The sequence below is a fragment of the Chelonia mydas genome, chromosome 4, assembly GCF_015237465.2.
Source record: "Chelonia mydas isolate rCheMyd1 chromosome 4, rCheMyd1.pri.v2, whole genome shotgun sequence".
NCBI classification, from domain to species: domain Eukaryota; kingdom Metazoa; phylum Chordata; order Testudines; family Cheloniidae; genus Chelonia; species Chelonia mydas.
Window position 1 is genome coordinate 15,956,564 of NC_057852.1, and position 20,608 is coordinate 15,977,171.

At 46.1% G+C, this 20,608-nt stretch overlaps 1 protein-coding gene across 3 annotated transcripts in view; it reads left to right on the forward strand.

Moving 5' to 3' along the window:
- Positions 1-1,667: 1,667 nt before the first annotated feature.
- FRAS1 (Fraser extracellular matrix complex subunit 1) overlaps positions 1,668-20,608 on the forward strand; it is a 299,172-nt gene continuing 280,231 nt past the window's right edge. For 2 of the 3 annotated variants that reach the window (XM_043544852.1, XM_043544853.1), the window contains exons 1-2: positions 1,668-2,536; positions 15,707-15,738. In XM_043544852.1, coding sequence (XP_043400787.1) covers positions 2,458-2,536; positions 15,707-15,738 — 111 coding nt within the window. In that variant the 5' untranslated portion in view covers positions 1,668-2,457. Of the gene's footprint in view, positions 2,537-2,827; positions 2,911-15,706; positions 15,739-20,608 lie in introns of those variants that run through there. The other variant, XM_037896738.2, reaches the window with a different exon arrangement.

The following is a 20,608-nucleotide window of genomic DNA, read 5'->3' on the forward strand; positions in this document are numbered from 1 at the left end:
GACTATTTCCAAGGAATTAGGGAGCGGGAGAAATTCTTTCCACAAAAAAATGAATGGGAAAAGCAGACAGCTTTCAGGGCTGTGTTTAGGTAAGGTTCAATATTTATTAAAAATACATTTGTTATTAATGTAGTTTTGTTCTAAGCAAACTTGTTTTTGTTTCCTTTTGGGCTAGCTTTGCCCAGGAAAGGGAATAAGGGGGCGGGGGAATCAGAACACTCCTCATTTCAGTGGGACCAGTTGTGGAGCACAGTGCTTCTCAACCTGAGTAAGGGGATCAGACTCTAGCCCCAAATGATTAAACTTACATCAGTCATTTATTTGGGATAATTGAAATAAAGTCATTGGAATTCAACACTGGCACAGGATCAGCACCTCCTGCTTTGATGATAAATATCTAGAATTTGCCCTGACATTTATTTTCTGTAAGTACCAGCAGGAGACCATTATTCTGTGACAACATGCTGTTCCATTGACATTATCCCTTAAATATATTTAAAGATGAAGGTGCTGTGGATTTCTCAGGAGAGGGTGCAAAGCTAACGATTATTCTCTTCATATCAGAAGTGAAACCTCAGTTGAGGGAAAAGCTGCTTTAGATTTAGGCCCTATTGCGACAGTGAAAATGTATTACGGTTTTACTATTTACTGAGCACTGGAGAATGACCTTGGTGTTGTACAAACTGATATAAGGAGACACAGACCCTGTCCCCGGGAGTAAGTGAAAACTCCCATCTTGCAATCAGATCCATAGGGGCAGACCTTTGTGTGTGTGTGTATGAAGCCCTTCTGAATCCATGTCCTGAATGTTAAAACAAGGGGTAGTGGGTAATTAATACTACCATTAAAAGTATATGAATATATTAATATAAATATTAAGTATTTGTATTACAGCAGCACCTAGGGGCTCCAGGCAAGGCTGGGGTCTCATTGTGTCAAGCACTGTACAAACATATCCTAAGAGACAGTGTTTGTCCCAACAACTGAAATAGACAAAGGAGAGGAGGACAGAGTGAGGTAAAGAGATTGTTCAGGGTCACACAGCTGGTCAGTCTCTTGTCTCCTCCTCCAGTGCCTTAGCTACTGGACTATGCTGCCCCACCATCAGAGCTCAGATTTTTTTTTTTAATGCTAGAGTATGCTGCAGTATGTTACAAAGCACGGGGCGGCTGCTTGCTTTTAGGGCCAGATCCTGTTTTCTCGGCAGGCAGTGGCAAAACTCTCTTTGACTTCAGTGGGACCAGGATCCAGCCCATGTTACTGGTACTAAGTATTAACTTTCTCAGCGGGAGCTGCCGGATCGCAGGAGGGAGCTTGCTACCTTCTCCCTTCCTGGCTGTGTGGCACTAGTGTGGACCCAGGCTCAGACAAAAGGCAAGCTTGCAAACTCCTGCGGAATGAATAAGGGGATCAGGTTGCTCGCTCTCTCACGTGACTCTCTGCCCGTTCCTCGAGTCCCGGGGTCCATTTTCACACTGAGAGGGGAGGAGCGTCTCGGGCTCCTAGCTCCAGGTTTATTTGGTCATTTTCTGCAGGCACGTTGCTTTGGGCTCCCTGGAGCTCACTCGATTTCCTCCTTGCAGGGTCTTTTCCCCTTTGCAACGGCCCCTTTCTGATTCCCACCCCGCCTTTCCTTCCCGCTCCTCCAAGACCCCATTGCAGAAGGAGCTTTGCACGGATCTGCTGAGCTGGGGGGAAAAAATAAGACACGCTCAGGCAAATGTGGGGAAGGAGGGGCAACAGTGCCACCCCCACCACCAACAGCGCTGTTTAATTATTCTGCTTCTGTTTAGCCCCCGCCTGCACTGAGATCAGCCCCAAGAGCGAGCGAGGCTCACGTTTTGTGTCTTTGCAGGAGCCCGGGGCTGGGCACAGAACTGCAGCGCCGGAGAAAGTTTCCTGGGAGGGAGCCTCGCCGAGGGGATCTTATTTGCCCGCCGGGCTGCTGGTGAGGAAGGGGGCTGCGCAGCAGAGGTCCCCGCCCCCGCCCGCTTTGATTCCTGCCCCTCTGCGCAGAGCTGGGCGTAGGGTTGGTGTCAAGTGAACTTGAAAAGCTGATTTGCAGGCAAACCTGCCGCGGTGGGTTTCTTCTGCGGCGCTCGGAGATGGAAGGCGGGGGGTCTCGGCCATGGGGAAGTTTTTGCAGCGGAATGAATCCGGATTCAACTTTGGGACCATGCTGCTGATTGGGCTCGTGTGAGCAGCTCCTGAGCTAAGGACACAGTCACTCCCTTTCCACGCGCTGGGCATGTTTGTGCTGCTGGACCCTCAAACCGCTTCGATCCTTTTAATCTAATTCAACCGAAGCAGACAGGAGCACCGGGAACGTTTGACATTGGGCTGAGTTGTGGAGTCTGCCCCCCACCCCATCAGCACCCCCCAAAAAAGGGCGGAAGGAGGAGGTTTTGCAGGGGGCTGCGGGGGTGCCCGGCTCCAGACTCGGCTTCGCCTCTGGCAATGGATTACCTGGAAGTGTGGCTCCGGGTCGCGCTCCTCTTTGCGGGATTTGCCGTATTGCCCCAGCAGCAGGCGGAAGGTGAGTACAAAGCGCACCCCAGTTGGACGGGTATTGACTTCGTGTAGTTACAAGGCGGGTTGCACGCGTTAGGAATTCTCCCCGCTGAAGATGGCTCTGATCCGGGTGAATTCCCCCCCAGGTGTGCCTGTCCCCTCCGTTGGCCCAGTGGCATTAAATGGAGTCGGCTGCAGAATCCCCCGCTGCATAATTCAGCGCGCGCTCAGAGGGAAGGACGCACCGGAGCGGAGAGGTTTGCTGGAAGGGGCGCAGGGTGGTGAAATCCATAAAGGCAGGAGGGGTTGCAGCAAACCGCCCCCTCTGCAAGCAAACCCACCGCGCTGGGGCGGGAATCCGAGCTGACCTCGGAGATCAGGGGAGCTGAAAGGCGGCAGGTGGGTCTCAGCAGCCCACAGCGGGCGGGACCCCGGGGTGTGAGCGTGCCGGCGGCCCTTTGCTCCCCCCCCCGGTGTTTCCTGCGGGCCGCCTGCTCTGCAGCGCGCGGAGCCCCTGGCGCGGGCCCCTGGGGGGCCGGGGCGGCTTGGGGGGGGCCGGGGTTGTGTGCGCGCGGCAGGGGTGGCTTTGAGCTCCGCTCCGCTCCCCGCCGGCAAGCGGGGAGAACCAGAGCCCGGGGCCCGCCTTCCTTGTCCTGTGCCCCCGGGCTCTTTGCGGGCCGGGGGGGGGGGGGTCCCTGCAGCCGTCCCGGTTGCAGGCGGTGCCCGAGGCGGGACAAGGCGTGGGGCTTGGCAGCGCGCGAGCTGGGGTCCGAAGCAGCTGGGGAAACTTCTCCGCCTCGCGCCTCTTTCCCACTGGGGGGGGCTTGCTGCTGTTTTCTGGCCTGTGGCACCCCCTGCCAGGCCTCTGCCGGTCTTACACACACACACACATACTGCAGGGTGTGATGCCCCCCCAATACACGCATGTGCCCTGTCTCGCTCTCCCTCCAGCAGCAGACAAGCCAATCAAAGACATCACCTCAGTAGTTCTCAACCAGGGGGTACGTGTACCCCTGGGGGCACGCAGAGGTCTTCTGAGGGGTACACCAGCTCATCTAGATACTTGCCAAGTTTTGCAACAGGCACTAGCGGAGTCGGTACAAACTACAATTTCATAGGGACAGTGACTTGTTTATACTGCTCTGTGTACCATACACTGAAATGTAAGTACAAGACATATTCCAGTTGATTTATTTGATAATTACATGGTAAAAATGAGACAGTAGGTGAATTTTCAGTGACAGGGTGCCGTGGCACTTCTGCATTTTCATGTCTGCTTTTGTCAGCAAGTAGTTTTAAAGTGAGGTAAAACTTGGGGGTACAAATCAGACTCCTGAAAGGGGTACAGTAGTCTGGAAAAGTTGAGAGCCACTGCATTACTGCACCCACCCTGTGTCTCTCGCACAATAGGGGGGAGTCTTGCACTGGCAGGCAGGACTGGCGCAGCGGGGCGGGATTTTTTACAAAGCACCTCAATGGCTGGGGAGCGCATCTCCCCTGAGCGGGGTGCCTACGTAGCTGCGTCCAATCCTCCCTGACCAAACAGGGCCTTTCCATCTCTGTGACTGAGCTGGCACTTTTGTTCTCAACCCCACTCTTCAGCCACTTCAAAACCCCAACTCTCAAATTACCCTCTGAGCTGCAATGTCTTATCCTTGCTCTTGACCCAGGAATAGATCATAATAATTAATAACAAGTTGAAGGAAATCCACTAGCTATTTCTCAGTTACTGAAGAATGGGTGGGGGGAAATGTCAGGTCCAGGTGGGTTTCATGCAACGTGCAGTGTGTGTTGTTACTGCTCAAGGCAGCCGGGACTTACGTGATGTTTTGCTGGTGGATTTTACGCTGGTTTCTAAAGGGAACGTGCTGTGTAGAAGGGTATGTTCCCTGCTGTCTGCCCCGTCTGCTGGTTATGATTCTTCCCCTCCTCCTCACTCTGCCTTCATCAGTGTGGAAGTGGAATGGAGGGGTTGCCAGCAGCCAGTATCTGGTAGTGCGATCATACTCCATAGCTGCTTTTCTCCATGCTACATGCCACTTTGCATAGCATTACTGTCATTTTTCAGAGTAGCAGCTGTGTTAGTCTGTATTTGCAAAAAGAAAAGGAGTACTAGTGGCACCTTAGAGACTAATCAATTTATTTGAGCATAAGCTTTTGTGGGCTACAGCTCACTTCATCGGATGCATTCAGTGGAAAATACAGACTTTTTACTGCCATTTTGTCTTGGTTGGAGGGGGCTCTGCCGATCAGCTTCTTTGTATCATGGAGGGCGTTTGCTGCAATGTTCCCTACCATGGCGTCGGGACACGTCAGCAGGTGGAAGGCGTGGGTGATCACCGCGATGTCACACAGGTCACCCACGCGGGGGACATTGGCACCGCCATTCCTGTGGGTGATATAGACCAGCTGGCTCTCTGGGGAAGGAACAGCCACTTCTTCACCAGCTGCTGGACGATCTTGTATTTTCCACTGAATGCATCCGATGAAGTGAGCTGTAGCTCATGAAAGCTTATGCTCACATAAATTGGTTAGTCTCTAAGGTGCCACTAGTACTCCTTTTCTTTTTACTGTCATTTTGCATCCCTCTGTGCCACGCAACGGAGGGGAAACAGATGACCCTACGCATGTGAAATTTAGCAGTTCCTTTAGGAGCCACCACTCTTGACTTTCATTAACATTTAAACCATAGTGATTCATTAACTTAAGCTTTATTGAACTTAATATGCTCAAGGTTCTTAGTCAATAACAATAAGTTATCTCGGTCAATAGGTAAAATCTCCCAAGTCACTTAAAAAGAAAAGGAGGACTTGTGGCACCTTAGAGACTAACAAATTTATTTGAGCATAAGCTTTCGTGAGCTACGGCTCACTTCATCGGATGCATTCAATGAAAAATACAGTGGGGAGACTTATATACACAGAGAACATGAAACAATGGTGTTACCATACACACTGTAATGAGCGTGATCAGGTAAGGTGAGCTATTACCAGCAGGAGGGGGCGGGGGGGCAACTTTGGTAGTGATAATCAAGGTGGGCGATTTCCAGCAGTTGACAAGAACATGTGAGGAACAGTAGGAGGGGACAATAAACATGGGGAAATAGTTTTACTTTGTGTAATGACACATCCACTCCCAGTCTTTATTCAAGCCAAATGTAATGGTGTCCAGTTTGCAAATTAATTCCAATTCAGTCTCTTGTTGGAGTCTGTTTGTTTTTGAAGTTTTTTTTTGTTGAATAATTGCCACTTTTAGGTCTGTAATCGAGTGACCAGAGAGATTGAAGTGTCCTTCGACTGCTTTTTGAATGTTATAATTCCTGACATCTGATTTGTGAATTTGTCCTCACCCATAACTATTTCACATTTGGGGGCAATGTATACCTTCAAATCAGCGGCACTGCTATGGGTACCCGCATGGCCCCACAGTATGCCAACTTTTTAATGGCTGACTGTCACGGAGTCCCCGGGCGATGCTCTGGAACTGCTCCCTACGAAGCCAGGCAGGACTCTGGTGAAGTCTCCTTTCTGTGAGCAGACTGTCTTCAGGACAAACAGCTCACACAGCTTCCACCTTCCTGGGTCTGACCTCGGAGCATTCAGCATTCTCTGCCCCTCCGTGTGCTTCCCACAGCGAGTCCGCCCAGGCGGGGCTCCTGGGGAAGCCAGAGGGTCCTGCACCCCAACTTCGCAATCAGACGTGACTCTCAGCCAGCCAGTAAAACAGAGGTTTATTAGACGACAGGAACATGGTCTAAACCAGAGCTTGTAGGTACAGAGAACAGGACCCCTCAGCTGGGTCCATTTTGGGGGCAGTGAGCCAGACAACCACATCTGTACTTCACTCCATGTCCCCAGCAAGCCCCCAACTGAAACTCTTTCCAGCCCCTCCTCCTCTGGGCTTTGTCCCTTTCCCGGGCCAGGAGCTCACCTGATCTCTTTGTCTTCAACCCTTTAGTTCTCACCTTGCAGTGGGGAAGGGCCCAGGCCATCAGTTACCAGGAAACAAGGTGTTCGCCATTCTCTGTGTCCAGACCCCTGCACACACCTGCCCTCTAGGGTTCTGCAACGATCATACACCCTTATTCCACCACCTAGATACTTAAGAACTCCATAGGGGAAACTGAGGCATCCCCACAATATTCAGAGGAAACATTAAGAACAGTCACACTGACTTAGAACAACGCTTCCTCAGCTCTCGTCCCCTTATGCCCCTACTCTACTTATGCTACACTAATGACATCATCATCATCTGGACCCATGGAAAAGAAGCCCTTGAGGAATTCCACAATGATTTCAACAATTTCCATCCCACCATCAACCTCAGCCTGGACCAGTCCACACAAGAGATCCACTTCCTGGACATTACAGTGCTAATAAGCGATGGTCACGTAAACACCACCCTATACCGGAAACCTACTGTCCGCTATTCCTACCTACATGCCTCCAGCTTTCATCCAGACCACACCACATGATCCATTGCCTACAGCCAAGCTCTACGATACAACCGCATTTGCTCCAACCCCTCAGACAGAGACAAACACCTACAAGATCTCTATCAAGCGTTCTTACAACTACAATACCCACCTGCGGAAGTGAAGAAACAGATTGACAGAGCCAGAAGAGTACCCAGAAGTTACCTACTACAGGACAGGCCCAACAAAGAAAATAACAGAACGCCACTAGCCATCACCTTCAGCCCCCAACTAAAATCTCTCCAGCGCATCATCAAGGATCTACAACCTATCCTGAAGGACGATCCATCACTCTCACAGATCTTGGGAGACAGGCCAGTCCTTGCCTACAGACAGCCCCCCAACCTGAAGCAAATACTCACCAGCAACCACACAACAGAACCACTAACCCAGGAACCTATCCTTGCAGCAAAGCTCGTTGCCAACTGTGTCCACATATCTATTCATGGGACACCATCATAGGGCCTAATCGTATCAACCACACTATCAAAGGCTCGTTCACCAGCGCATCTACCAATGTGATATGTGCCAGCAATGCCCCTCTGGCATGTACATTGGCTATACTGGACAGTCTCTATGTAAGAGAATAAATGGACACAAAGGTAAGCAGCAGGATACGGACCCTGGACTTCAGGAAAGCAGACTTCGACTCCCTCAGGGAACAGATGGCCAGGATCCCCTGGGGGACTAACATGAAGGGGAAGGGAGTCCAGGAGAGCTGGCTGTATTTCAAGGAATCCCTGTTGAGGTTACAGGGACAAACCATCCCGATGAGTCGAAAGAATAGTAAATATGGCAGGCGACCAGCTTGGCTTAATGGTGAAATCCTAGCGGATCTTAAACATAAAAAAGAAGCTTACAAGAAGTGGAAGGTTGGACATATGACCAGGGAAGAGTATAAAAATATTGCTCGGGCATGTAGGAATGAAATCAGGAGGGCCAAATCGCACCTGGAGCTGCAGCTAGCAAGAGATGTCAAGAGTAACAAGAAGGGTTTCTTCAGGTATGTTGGCAACAAGAAGAAAGCCAAGGAAAGTGTGGGCCCCTTACTGAATGAGGGAGGCAACCTAGTGACAGAGGATGTGGAAAAAGCTAATGTACTCAATGCTTTTTTTGCCTCTGTTTTCACTAACAAGGTCAGCTCCCAGACTGCTGCGCTGGGCATCACAAAATGGGGAAGAGATGGCCAGCCCTCTGTGGAGTTAGAGGTGGTTAGGGACTATTTAGAAAAGCTGGACGTGCACAAGTCCATGGGGCCGGACGAGTTGCATCCGAGAGTGCTGAAGGAATTGGCGGCTGTGATTGCAGAGCCCTTGGCCATTATCTTTGAAAACTCGTGGCGAACGGGGGAAGTCCCGGATGACTGGAAAAAGGCTAATGTAGTGCCAATCTTTAAAAAAGGGAAGAAGGAGGATCCTGGGAACTACAGGCCAGTCAGCCTCACCTCAGTCCCTGGAAAAATCATGGAGCAGGTCCTCAAAGAATCAATCCTGAAGCACTTACATGAGAGGAAAGTGATCAGGAACAGTCAGCATGGATTCACCAAGGGAAGGTCATGCCTGACTAATCTAATAGCCTTTTATGATGAGATTACTGGTTCTGTAGATGAAGGGAAAGCAGTGGATGTATTGTTTCTTGACTTTAGCAAAGCTTTTGACACGGTCTCCCACAGTATTCTTGTCAGCAAGTTAAGGAAGTATGGGCTGGATGAATGCACTATAAGGTGGGTAGAAAGCTGGCTAGATTGTCGGGCTCAACGGGTAGTGATCAATGGCTCCATGTCTAGTTGGCAGCCGGTGTCAAGTGGAGTGCCCCAGGGGTCGGTCCTGGGGCCGGTTTTGTTCAATATCTTCATAAATGATCTGGAGGATGGTGTGGATTGCACTCTCAGCAAATTTGCAGATGATACTAAACTGGGAGGAGTGGTAGATACGCTGGAGGGGAGGGATAGGATACAGAAGGACCTAGACAAATTGGAGGATTGGGCCAAAAGAAATCTGATGAGGTTCAATAAGGATAAGTGCAGGGTCCTGCACTTAGGATGGAAGAATCCAATGCACCGCTACAGACTAGGGACCGAATGGCTAGGCAGCAGTTCTGCGGAAAAGGACCTAGGGGTGACAGTGGACGAGAAGCTGGATATGAGTCAGCAGTGTGCCCTTGTTGCCAAGAAGGCCAATGGCATTTTGGGATGTATAAGTAGGGGCATAGCGAGCAGATCGAGGGACGTGATCGTTCCCCTCTATTCGACACTGGTGAGGCCTCATCTGGAGTACTGTGTCCAGTTTTGGGCCCCACACTACAAGAAGGATGTGGATAAATTGGAGAGAGTCCAGCGAAGGGCAACAAAAATGATTAGGGGTCTAGAGCACATGACTTATGAGGAGAGGCTGAGGGAGCTGGGATTGTTTAGTCTGCAGAAGAGAAGAATGAGGGGGGATTTGATAGCTGCTTTCAACTACCTGAAAGGGGGTTTCATAGAGGATGGCTCTAGACTGTTCTCAATGGTAGCAGATGACAGAACGAGGAGTAATGGTCTCAAGTTGCAATGGGGGAGGTTTAGATTGGATATTAGGAAAAACTTTCACTAAGAGGGTGGTGAAACACTGGAATGCGTTACCTAGGGAGGTGGTAGAATCTCCTTCCTTAGAGGTTTTTAAGGTCAGGCTTGACAAAGCCCTGGCTGGGATGATTTAACTGGGAATTGGTCCTGCTTCGAGCAGGGGGTTGGACTAGATGACCTTCTGGGGTTCCTTCCAACCCTGATATTCTATGATTCTATGAAATCAGACATCAGGAATTATAACATTCAAAAACCATTCGGAGAACACTTTGGTCACTCGATTACAGACCTAAAAGTGGCAATTCTTCAACAAAGACACTTCAAAAACAGATTCCAACGAGAGACTGCTGAATTGGAATTAATTTGCAAACTGGACACCATTACATTAGGCTTGAATAAAGACTTGGAGTGGATGTGTCATTACACAAAGTAAAACTATTTCCCCATGTTTATTTCCCCCCCCTACTGTTCCTCACACGTTCTTGTCAACTGCTGGAAATGGCCCACCTTGATTATCACTACAAAAGGTTTGGGTTTTTTTTTTCTTTCTTTTTCTCTTTCTCTCCTGCTGGTAATAGCTCATCTTACCTGATCACTCTCATTACAGTAGTGTATGGTAACACCCATTGTTTCATGTTCTCTGTGTATATAAAATCTCCCCGCTGTATTTTCCACTGCATGCATCCGATGAAGTGAGCTGTAGCTCACAAAAGCTTATGCTCAAATAAATTGGTTAGTCTCTAAGGTGCCACAAGTACTCCTTTTCTTTTTGCGGATACAGACTAACACGGCTGCTACTCTGAAACCAAGTCACTTAGGAGCCTATGTTTCACTGAAAGTCCCTGAGACTCAGTTTCCTTAGGCACTTTAGAAAATGTGACCTGGCAGCAATAGTTATCTTTGTCAATAACAGGTGTGGGTGTGTGAGTTGAAGAGCAGCATTGTCAGGTGTGACATCAGATAATCCAAACTGTGTGTGTGTGAAATTACGAGTGACGCACCCTCCTTCCCGACAACAACAATCTTGATAGAGCACAATATTAACATCTGAGTTTAGGGGACCCAACACAAAAGTGATAATGAGTTGGGTCCCTCTCACCCCCGCCAAGGTGGTTCAGTATGTAAATGAGAATGTATTCCTTGAGGTGCAGGGAGACACTTCTCTTTCTTGTGTGTTGGGTTTAGCAGAAGATCATTCATCTAAAAGACCATTGGGTAACTTGGAAACACAGGCAAAGCTTCTATAAACTCGAATGAAAAATACATTATACAGACATATTGTATCGTATTAGTAGAGCCCTGCAAATCCGCCGATATCTGTTTTATATCCATGGATCATTTTTGCAGGTTGCGGATGGATGCGGATCCAAATTTTGTGTCTGCGTGGGGCTCTAAATAAAGTGTCAGGGAGCACTCTCGGTGACTGTCTTGAGGGCAGGACAGTTCAGTAGTAGAAAAGTTGGCAAAAATGTAGCTAGAATGTCTTTGAAAATCTGTGTATGTCAAGTCATGCAGAACGGGATGAACACAAGTGTTTGAAGAGGACTTTCTCCCATTACAGTTTGTGAGCAGGTGAACTATACCTTTGCTTTAGTTAGGAGAGAATCAGACTTTGTGTTTTTCCTGTGCAGTCATTCAGAGGCATGTCTGGTGCTGTGGAGGGGCGCCAGTGTGGTCAGGTGAATAGAATGTGGGACTGAGCATCAGGAGATGTAGATTCTAAACCCACCACTGCCCTGTTGTGTGATCTTGGGCAAATCAGAATGGATTTTAAGGGCTGAAGCTGTTATCATTGGGCTTCTCAATTTTTAAAAATAAATTAAAATATGTATGACACAAAAGTAAAGTGGAATATAGTAGAGCAAGGGAAAAATCGTGTGCAGGAAAGTCTCTCTCGGTGGTGAGTGTTTATAACAAAACCATTGTAAACGGACAAACTGGAAAAACTTCCTGGGCTTGGCTGCCTGTTACTGTAATGCCCCTGTGCACCATAGTGGCTCTGCAAAAGGGCCATACAGAACTGTAAATGGAATCTTGCAACTTGAACGCATTGCCAGAGTGAAGTAAAGAGATCTGAGTGTAACTCAAATCAATCAAATCCAGTGTCTTGAACTTGAATCCAGTCCTGTGTCCTCTGGGTGAGGGAATCTTCCCAAGCCTTTCTCTCTGTTCTGAGTCCAAAGTCACAACTCTGAGGACCCGACCGATTTCCCATTCACATCAATGGGAACACAGCCAGTTGACTTTAGCGGAAATTTGATTGGGTCCTTATGGCCTTTCCCCTGATCAAAGGAAAATAATCCCTTACTTGCCAAGAACCAGATTATGCCTTTGCAATCTGTTACACCTGGACTAAAGACCAATTCAATAGATAACTCTCAGTTTTAAGCAACCACTTTACTGTAGACCCAAGGTTTCTTGTACAATTTTGCTTCATCTGTTTTTAAGGGCATCCTCTCTACCAGACAGCCAAGTTCTGTTAATCCTTTGGGTGGTCCCTTAAGGCAGTTGTCACTGCATTCTTTTTTTTTCTTTTGTAATTTCTTGTCACATCTTTAGTAGCCAGATGCGTGCAGCTGTTTGAAGAGGACTGTCTGCCAGAAAAATCAATAAAAACTGTCATTCAGTTCATTCACAATTTCATTCCCCTGCCCCATTTTTTGACTTATTGAGACAGAATGTGTGAAACTGGTACCTCACCAATCATTTGCTTGGGTAACCTTTCTCTTTCATTATTGTCAGTGTCAGCGATAGGCACTAGGGTATTAACGATGAGTGAATGATGTTATACATCAAAGTGTTTGGGATGTGCTTGCTATTCAAAATAACATTGCACTATCATTGAGAAAGTCTAGGTGTAGAGAAACCGTCATGAGAAATCACCAAAAGAAATGTATGAAATAACGCCATTTGTGTCAAATTCCATTCTCAGATAGATGTGATTTCAGTGGGAGTCACATGAGCGGATCTGTGGGCAGAATGTGACCCTTTGTGTGTAGTATGATTTAAGAACTGGAATTCAAGCAAACGTTTAAAGTGATAACATTTTTGATGTATTTATATATATATATTTATTTGTATATTTACTGTGCCTTCAGTTTTTCAATGGGAGCCAAGCACACCAATCCAAGGATGGATTCTGGCTTTAAGCATAAGACCTTACTTCTGAAGAGAGAACTAGAAAGTAGCCTTCGGTGACACTGGAAGAAGAGAATAAACAATCTCCTGAATGCATAATGGACCAAATCTTGGAAATCCTCATTCATGCAAAACATCCATTTAAGTTAATGGGAGGTTTGCCTGAGTGTGGACCACAGTATCTGATCCTGCTAAGAACGTGAGAGGTTAGCCGTTCTGATTCACTAAGCAGTAATCCTAGGATAAGGAAGGGCAATTGCAGCAAAGGATATTTATCATTCAGTAGCTGATGGAGGAATCCGTTACTGGGGGGCAAAACCCTTTCTGTCTAGAGGGGCTTCTAGACAATTTAAAAAAAAAACCAAACCCGTTGTAAAGGTTGTGTTCTTCTACCAGTGAAAAGATTCAACTTTTCAATCCATGCCTCAAAGTACCTGCAGTTCCCATTTCAAGGCAAGTGGGACAATGAATATTGGAGAGACACAGACAGATTTATCTGTGTCCAGAGCACTTGATTACATAAAAAGCTACAAACGTAAACTTGCCCATTCTTGTTTTCCCCACAGTCCTTTTTGGTGCGCTGAAAACGCTGGGGAGGGATGTCCATTTCCCCTACTTCTTGTGCTGGGGACCTGCCTCCTAAAGCAGTGTCTTGGTATGCTGGACTGGTTATTTGGGGGTATCTGCCTTCTCGCAGAGATTCATTCTGTCCTTTATTTTATTGCGTATGGTAGCAGACTCCTCTCCTGCCTTTCTCGATTACTGTCTCTGCACTTGACCTCTGGATGAGAAAGCAGGCAAGTAGTTTCCTGCAAAGCTAATGCTCATGACACTTTATCAATGGTCTGGCAGGTATATGGTGTAAGCAAGTGCCCACCCCTTTTTGGAGATCAACTGCTATGCTTTCTGATGCCTTCTTTGTTTCTGTGTTCTCCACTCTGGTTCGCAGCCAAAATTCCCTGCTCTGCTGCCAGCCTGGCCATCCCATGTGCCAGGCGAGACCAAAACCTTGGTTTGGTTTGGGTTTTCCCCTGCTGCTGAGAACGTAGTCAGTTGTTTTGCATCCCTTCAGACTTATTGGTGTCACTTTTTTATTTTGATTAAACTAGCCTTGTATATAATGTGCTACTTAATAGCCTTGCGCCTGCTCCCAGAGAAGCCTGAGTGGCTGTTTCCAGTGGGGACAGAACTGAGTCCTGAATGTGCAGTTTTCAAACCTATCATGATGCATGTTAAGGACAAGATGGAAACCCGCACAGTTTACACAAATTGCCTAAACGCCAGATGAGTTTTATTATAGGTAGATGCATATTAAAGTGTTCTGGCTTGACGGCCTATTAATTAGAAGGAATACAATTTTGTGGAGGTGGCCAACTCAAGGGATTAAAAGAGGGATATGAAGCGTTCACCTCTAGGTCACTAATTCAGACTCAGGCCAGGAAGCTGTCACTTTCTGATCTTTGGCCTGTGTGAAAGGTACACAGTGCTGCGTGAGGTACAAGGAGCTAATTGTGTCTGTCCTGTGCCTAGTGCATACCACTGGGGAGACACCAAACTGGGAGGTCAGTTTGCTGGCAGTGTCACTGGAGAAGCCAAGGAATGCGGTGGCATAGAAACTAAACTACCATCCCCATAGGGGCAGGACCTTCCTGGTCAGCTTTGAGGCCCATTGGCTCAGTGTGGGTGAAGCTTGTGGTGCTGTTGCCCATCATGTCTGTGCTCTCTGGTGCTGGGCTGTTTTGACCTCAGCTGGAAGGATGGACACAGCCAAACGAGGAGGCCTTCCTGAAGCAACAACATTGGCCCACTATTCAGTCAGAAGAAAGGCCATGAAAACATGTGCTAAAATGGGGCGGGGTCAAATGTGTAAGAGTTTGAGAGAGACAAGGTGGGTAAGGAAATTAACATCTTTTATTGGACTGCCTTCTGTTGGTGGAGGAGACAAGCTTTACTGCAACAGAAGCTGGTCCAATAAAAGATATATCTTCACCTCTCCCCTCCCACCCCGCATCTTGGGATCAACACGGCTATAACAACACTGCAAATGATAAAAGCTTGCCAGTGGGCAGTGCCAAGCAGAGTACCTCAGACAGCACCCTATGAGAGATCGGGGGAGTCAGTAGATGCCACCCAGAGGCACTCTGCTCGAATGGGTGAGATAATTGCCTCTCTCAGGCAGTACATCAGACATGACTATCCAAGGAACAGTGGCAATGGGTGGTGAGGGACTATATTTTGGATCGATGGCGCATTTATTGGCAGATAGACAACTTACTGCATCCCTGAGCCCAGTGGTTCTCCCTTGCGGTCCAAGCAGCATCCAGCTGCATCTCATGTGACAGCCTCAGGACCATACAGGTAGTATATATATTGAATGGATGCGGCCCACATAATACAGAGAGAGCTGCATATGCAGCCCTCAGTGGTAAATAGGTACCAAAAGAGCCTCCTTCATTATAACAGGTCTTATTGTGGTCATGTGCAGTTTAACTGTCATCCCTCCAGTTGTGGCTTCTTGAGCTCCCCCTCCTGCCTCTGTGGAGCTCAAGAACAAACAGCATGCCAGCTGGTTATGGCCTGCCTCTCTATCCTCTTGATGGTGGATGGATGCGCATGATGTCTCTGGAAGCTGCTGCCATGATAAAGTGGCTACATTACTTACCCCATTCTAGTTCGTTGTTTGTGCTGCCTTCTGGATTTGAAGGTGACCAATGCCAGGAGGAGGTGAACAAGGAGGTGCTAGGGCTGAATGGAGTGATTGAGCAAGTGATGGATTGATAGAGCTGCATTGTCTTAAAGCAAATAGAAAAAGGACAAAAAACATTTGGATTCATAATGACATTTCCTTTTCTATATTTGGTTGCTTTTTGTCTTGGCATCCCTAAAATAAACCCTAGTGATATTCAGGGGAATTGTGGATGCTCAAAGAATGCAAGGTCAAGTAGTTTTGAAGCACTGGTTTATGGGTGAGTCTATTGATATCGGCTTCCTTCTAATCGACTTTCTTTTTGGTCCTACAGGTGCTTGTGTCTACCAAGGCTCATTGTTTGAGGTAGGTGAACCTTAATATGTTTCATAGTTACATTGAGGTTGATAGGCTGCACTTATGACTCAACAAGTTTTGTCAGTGCCACTTCCGTGGCACAAATTGTAGTGATGCTTTCATGAACATGCAATGGGGCGAAATCCTGGACCCGCTGAAATCCATTGCAAAATTCCTGTTGACTTCAGTAGAGTCAGGATTTCACCCATGGTCTTTGTCAACCCAACCAGGCTACTGTTGAGCAAGACTCCGTGCATATTGACAAATTTGGCTTTTTGTTTGTCCTGTGCATTTTTAAGCAATGGGATTCAGGAATGTGCAAAACAAGACTGGCCAGCAAGTGTTGTCTAAAATCTCCCTGTATATTCTGCATGTATTTGATGTTTTGCTATCAGTGATGATCGTTTAACACTTTTCTTCTGGAAAACTTCATATTCATTGTGTGCTGTGACTTCTCCTTTTTTTAAACTAAAAGTATGACTCTTGCATTTTTTGCTGTGACAAAACCATGATTTCTCCATTTTTCACAATTGCAAATAATCCACCTTAATCATTGGGCAGATATGTGATGGAGGGAATCTCATGCAAATAGTACTTTTCCATACAATACTTGGCTGCCTCAATTTGATACTCAAACAGTAAAAAGAAATTGACAAGAACGTTGCTCCTGAAGTGCTTACACACAGGCGTGCTATCACAACGAAACTACACAATGGTTTGTTGTTGTGGAATCTAAAGTAGCGTGCATCATGTTTGTTTATTAGCTAGACTGGGTTTATATGTTTTATTTCCCTTAATACCCCCCTCCAACAAAGTTACTGCAGTGTCTTTGGAATCTATAACTATTGTATAATCTCAAGTTTTATAGGAGTTGGGTTCTTTTGCCTTCCAACCTTGACACTGACCCTTTTAAAGTTCTCCTGCACTTTAAAGGGGGAAATGAAGTGGAATTGATTTACATCACTGTGTCTTTGGTGGATGGCTTGGGGAAAAGCCGAAGCAGATTGTGTTCATTTGTTTCCATTAATAATACACTATGGAGCATCACAGTGTTTTAAAGGAGATTGAAAAGTCTGCCTACACTCCATCAACTCTAATAAATTGTGTGGCAGATCATTCTCTTCTACTCATTTTATCTCAATAAGGACTGTAATATAGTATAATAAGGGGATAGGAAATGAGATGTTCATCTATGTCACTGCATGATGATGATGTGTGTGACATTTACAATTCTGGTTTTTTTTGGCTTTGTACGCTTGTCTGGATGATGGAGTTGATGAAGATACGGAATAAATTGAAGGTTGTTTTTTGTTTAAATTATAGAAATTAAGGGTCAGTTAAGGAAACCCTTCCTCACTTTAAGTAATTCCTTACTCAGTATGTTGATGTCAGTGGGATTACTCATGGCATAGGATACACTACTCTGTGTGTGTAAAGGTATACGGATCTTAAAGCAGCTTTAATTAAGAAAAGTGCTGCACTGGGGAAAAACATCCTATATTTTGTTTGGCTTGAGGACTGTACACGTGTAGTTATCCTGTCATGTGACCGTCATGTAAATGTCACTATGAAGAAGAAAAAAGTATATTAGCATTGTACCGGTGTTGGTATTTTTCAACATGTTACTACTCGAAGAAAAATACCAGGTCAAGTTATAGGGCTAGTTATAACCAGGTCAAGATGTGTGCTAACAAGACATACACTGCCTGGCAACACTGAAAGGGGAGAAAGACCAGCTGCATGCTGTTTTTGGATTCTTTCAGAATCCCAGTTTGTTTAAAAGCAATACGATATTGTTTGTAGTAGCTCCCACAGCATGCAAGGTGCTTTCTGAACACAGCTGGAGAGAACAGCAACTTTCACATTCTGAGTGCTACTAAGGACAAAAAACTATAAGACAATAATAATAATAATTACTGAAATCCTTGCCCTGAGGAACATATAACTTAAAAAGACAAAGATACACTAAGGATGGAAGAGAAGGATGAAACGTACAAGCAACGTGATCAGGAGGAGGATGGGGACCTGACTTATTTCTTTGCTTTGTTGTTGGAGCTGAATGAACAGAAATGTGTGCCCATCCAGGCCCTCACTGATACCAGGAGCTCCTCGCAGGCACAGGGGCCCCGTTAACATCAGTGAGGCTCTGAATGGATGCAGAGCTCCACCCATTGCAGGATGGGGGTCCAAATTCCTCCTCCCTGCCTTCTTCCACACATTGCTCTCGCTTGTTTTTCTCCCACCTCAGTTTCCAAATACCATTCCAACGTCCTTATGCACTTCCCTCCCAGCACTGGTCCGTCTCCCTCCAAGCAGTTCACTCACGAAATAGGTAGATGACTTAGTCAGCTAGTTTCTTGTAGGTATTGTGACTAAGTGGTCTCAGAGAGGCATTTAAGGAAGTGCATTAGAAAGAAATTGATTATTTTGCTGCTGCTGTACCTGTGTCCTAAGCACCTCTGGCTGTGTACAGGAGCCACTGCTGAAAAGAGAAATTCTATGCAGAGAAAGCATTTGGATAGGATTCTCCCCACCCCAGGAGGGAAATTAAGGAAAAGTCTAATTCCATTATTTCCTTCAGAGAGGGATTGCTCCAAACCTGCAAAATCTCATAGAAAACAGAATTTTTCAGCCATTTCCAAACGAAAAATTACGAAGTTTGGAAAAAATAGCTCCGCATTAAGGATAGTGCCTAGAGAGAGGCTGCCATCTTTCATTGATTTGTACATCGACCATTCTTATTTTAAGACTTCTATCTAGAAGAGTCTCAAATGGTACAGTGTGCCTGAGACTAGCAAACACTGCTTTTTTTTTTTTTATATCGGTTGTTATACGCATTAATAAACTGTGTCACTTGCAGACTTCTAAAGCTACACAGCTCTTTTCAAGCATTAACCATCTATATAACGTTTCTGGGTGGGTGGGTGGGGGAAAAAAGGCATAAAGGTTAAATGGCTTTCTTGAGATGACAGTGGGAATTAGAACTCAGGAGTGCACAGTTTACAGTCCTGTGGTCAGAGACCTAGACCATACCTCTATGAAATATTCCAATTGATTTCAGTTACACCTATATAATATACTGGAACATATGAATATTTTGCACAAGTTCTGTGGCAGTAGAAAAACAGCACAAATCTTATTCTTTATTAGTTGTTGTGAATTACTCAGGAGGTTTCATTTTTTTAACTTGATGAAAACCGTTTGTATGTCAGTGAATTTACAATATTTTATTAGGCTTTCTGCATATTCAAAGCAGTACAGTTTGATAAGCAATAACCAGAAGTAATGTAGTAAAGGTACAAAGTCTGCCATTTTCTTGGCACCTTACATGTAATTACAAGCACAAATAAAAACAGATCTGGCAGCAGCAGATTATATGGGAGACCTACAACAATATATGGAATAAAAAGTATTTGCTATCTAAAAAGTGGCTCCTATTGAGAATCGTCCATCCAAGAACTTGTAGTCTGGGAAGGGGAAATTCCCAGCCAGGTGCGGTAATGAAACTTGTATTTATTTAACCCCCTCTTGCAACTGTAGAAAGCTCTATATCTGAATTGCATATAGTCAATAGACCCAGTCAGTGCTACATAAATCAACTGTCTGGTGTCCCAGTCCTGAAGATAAACATGCATATAACAAATCTGAAGGTGAAGACAAACCATTGCAATTCAGTCTGTTCATCTTTTATTAACACTCCCAAAGAATGATTGTCAGCTCTGGACAGGAATGTTTTGTGAGCCAGATTCTGAACTGTTATCCCGGTATAAATCCGGAGCGGCCTAACTGAAGTCAGTGGGGATGGTCTTTCAGCTGAGGCATTGGATTGGATCTTCAGGAGATCTGGGTTCAGGTCTTGGCTCTGCCACAGTCTTCCTATGTGACCCTGAACCCTTTTTGCCTCAGTTTCTCTCCTTTCCCACAGATCTTCAGCCTTCACAGAAGGCCCAACTCTGCCTGTTCTCTGTACCTTGAAAATTGCTTTCCTTGGTGCTGCTGTCGGTCTCTATGACGACCACAGGCGGCATCAGTGGAACTGTGCTCACCGATGGCCCTCTCACGTGCTCTGTTGTGTGCTGGTTCTTACCCATACCACTTGGAGGTGGAGTGTGTGCAGAATCAATAATTCATCGAACAGCAGTGCACATTTGTGCTAGCTATACAAATAACTGGCTCGGTTTAGTTAGCAGGCAGTCCACATCTGGACTGGAGCACCATTTAATGGGAATCCTGGAATTGCCTAATGGGCTTATGGGCATGTGTCCTGGGTTTTTCATCCTTGTGAAACCAACATGCTTACTCTGGGATATGTGGAATATTTTCTGAGTAGGGGGAAAAAATGCTGCTCCTAAGAAACCTTCCCACTCCCTTTAATTAAATTCCTGAAACTGTTTTGCAAGAGGGAGGAAGGATTATTGACAAAAGCAGGGAACAACATCAGACTAAGTCTATAACTTTTCCCATCCCCACCTTGTTGGTACTGGTTATCTTGGATTTTTACTGTGCGGTGAAAGCATCTTTGATGTTGCCTGGAATTTTACTGACTCTTTTCTTCTAATTCTGTAATCAAGATGAAGGGACAGGAAGCGGGGCAGGTGGAACTCAAAGCACGTTTTAAGAAAAACAGAAACAGGCTGACAGTTATTTCTCTTGAAGTCAATGAGGCCTCTTGCAGATACAACAGCTGGAAAAGTGACCTTAATTACTTGAAGACGGCACAGACAGGAGGGAGACCAAGGGCTGGGGCTGATAGTAGCATAGAACAATCTGAGTGTTATGGAAGAATAGATTCAGGTTTAAAACAGGTTAGTAATTACTACATGACAACAGGAATCTAAAATATACACTTATTCTGCTTTTGTTCAGGGGAGATTAGAAT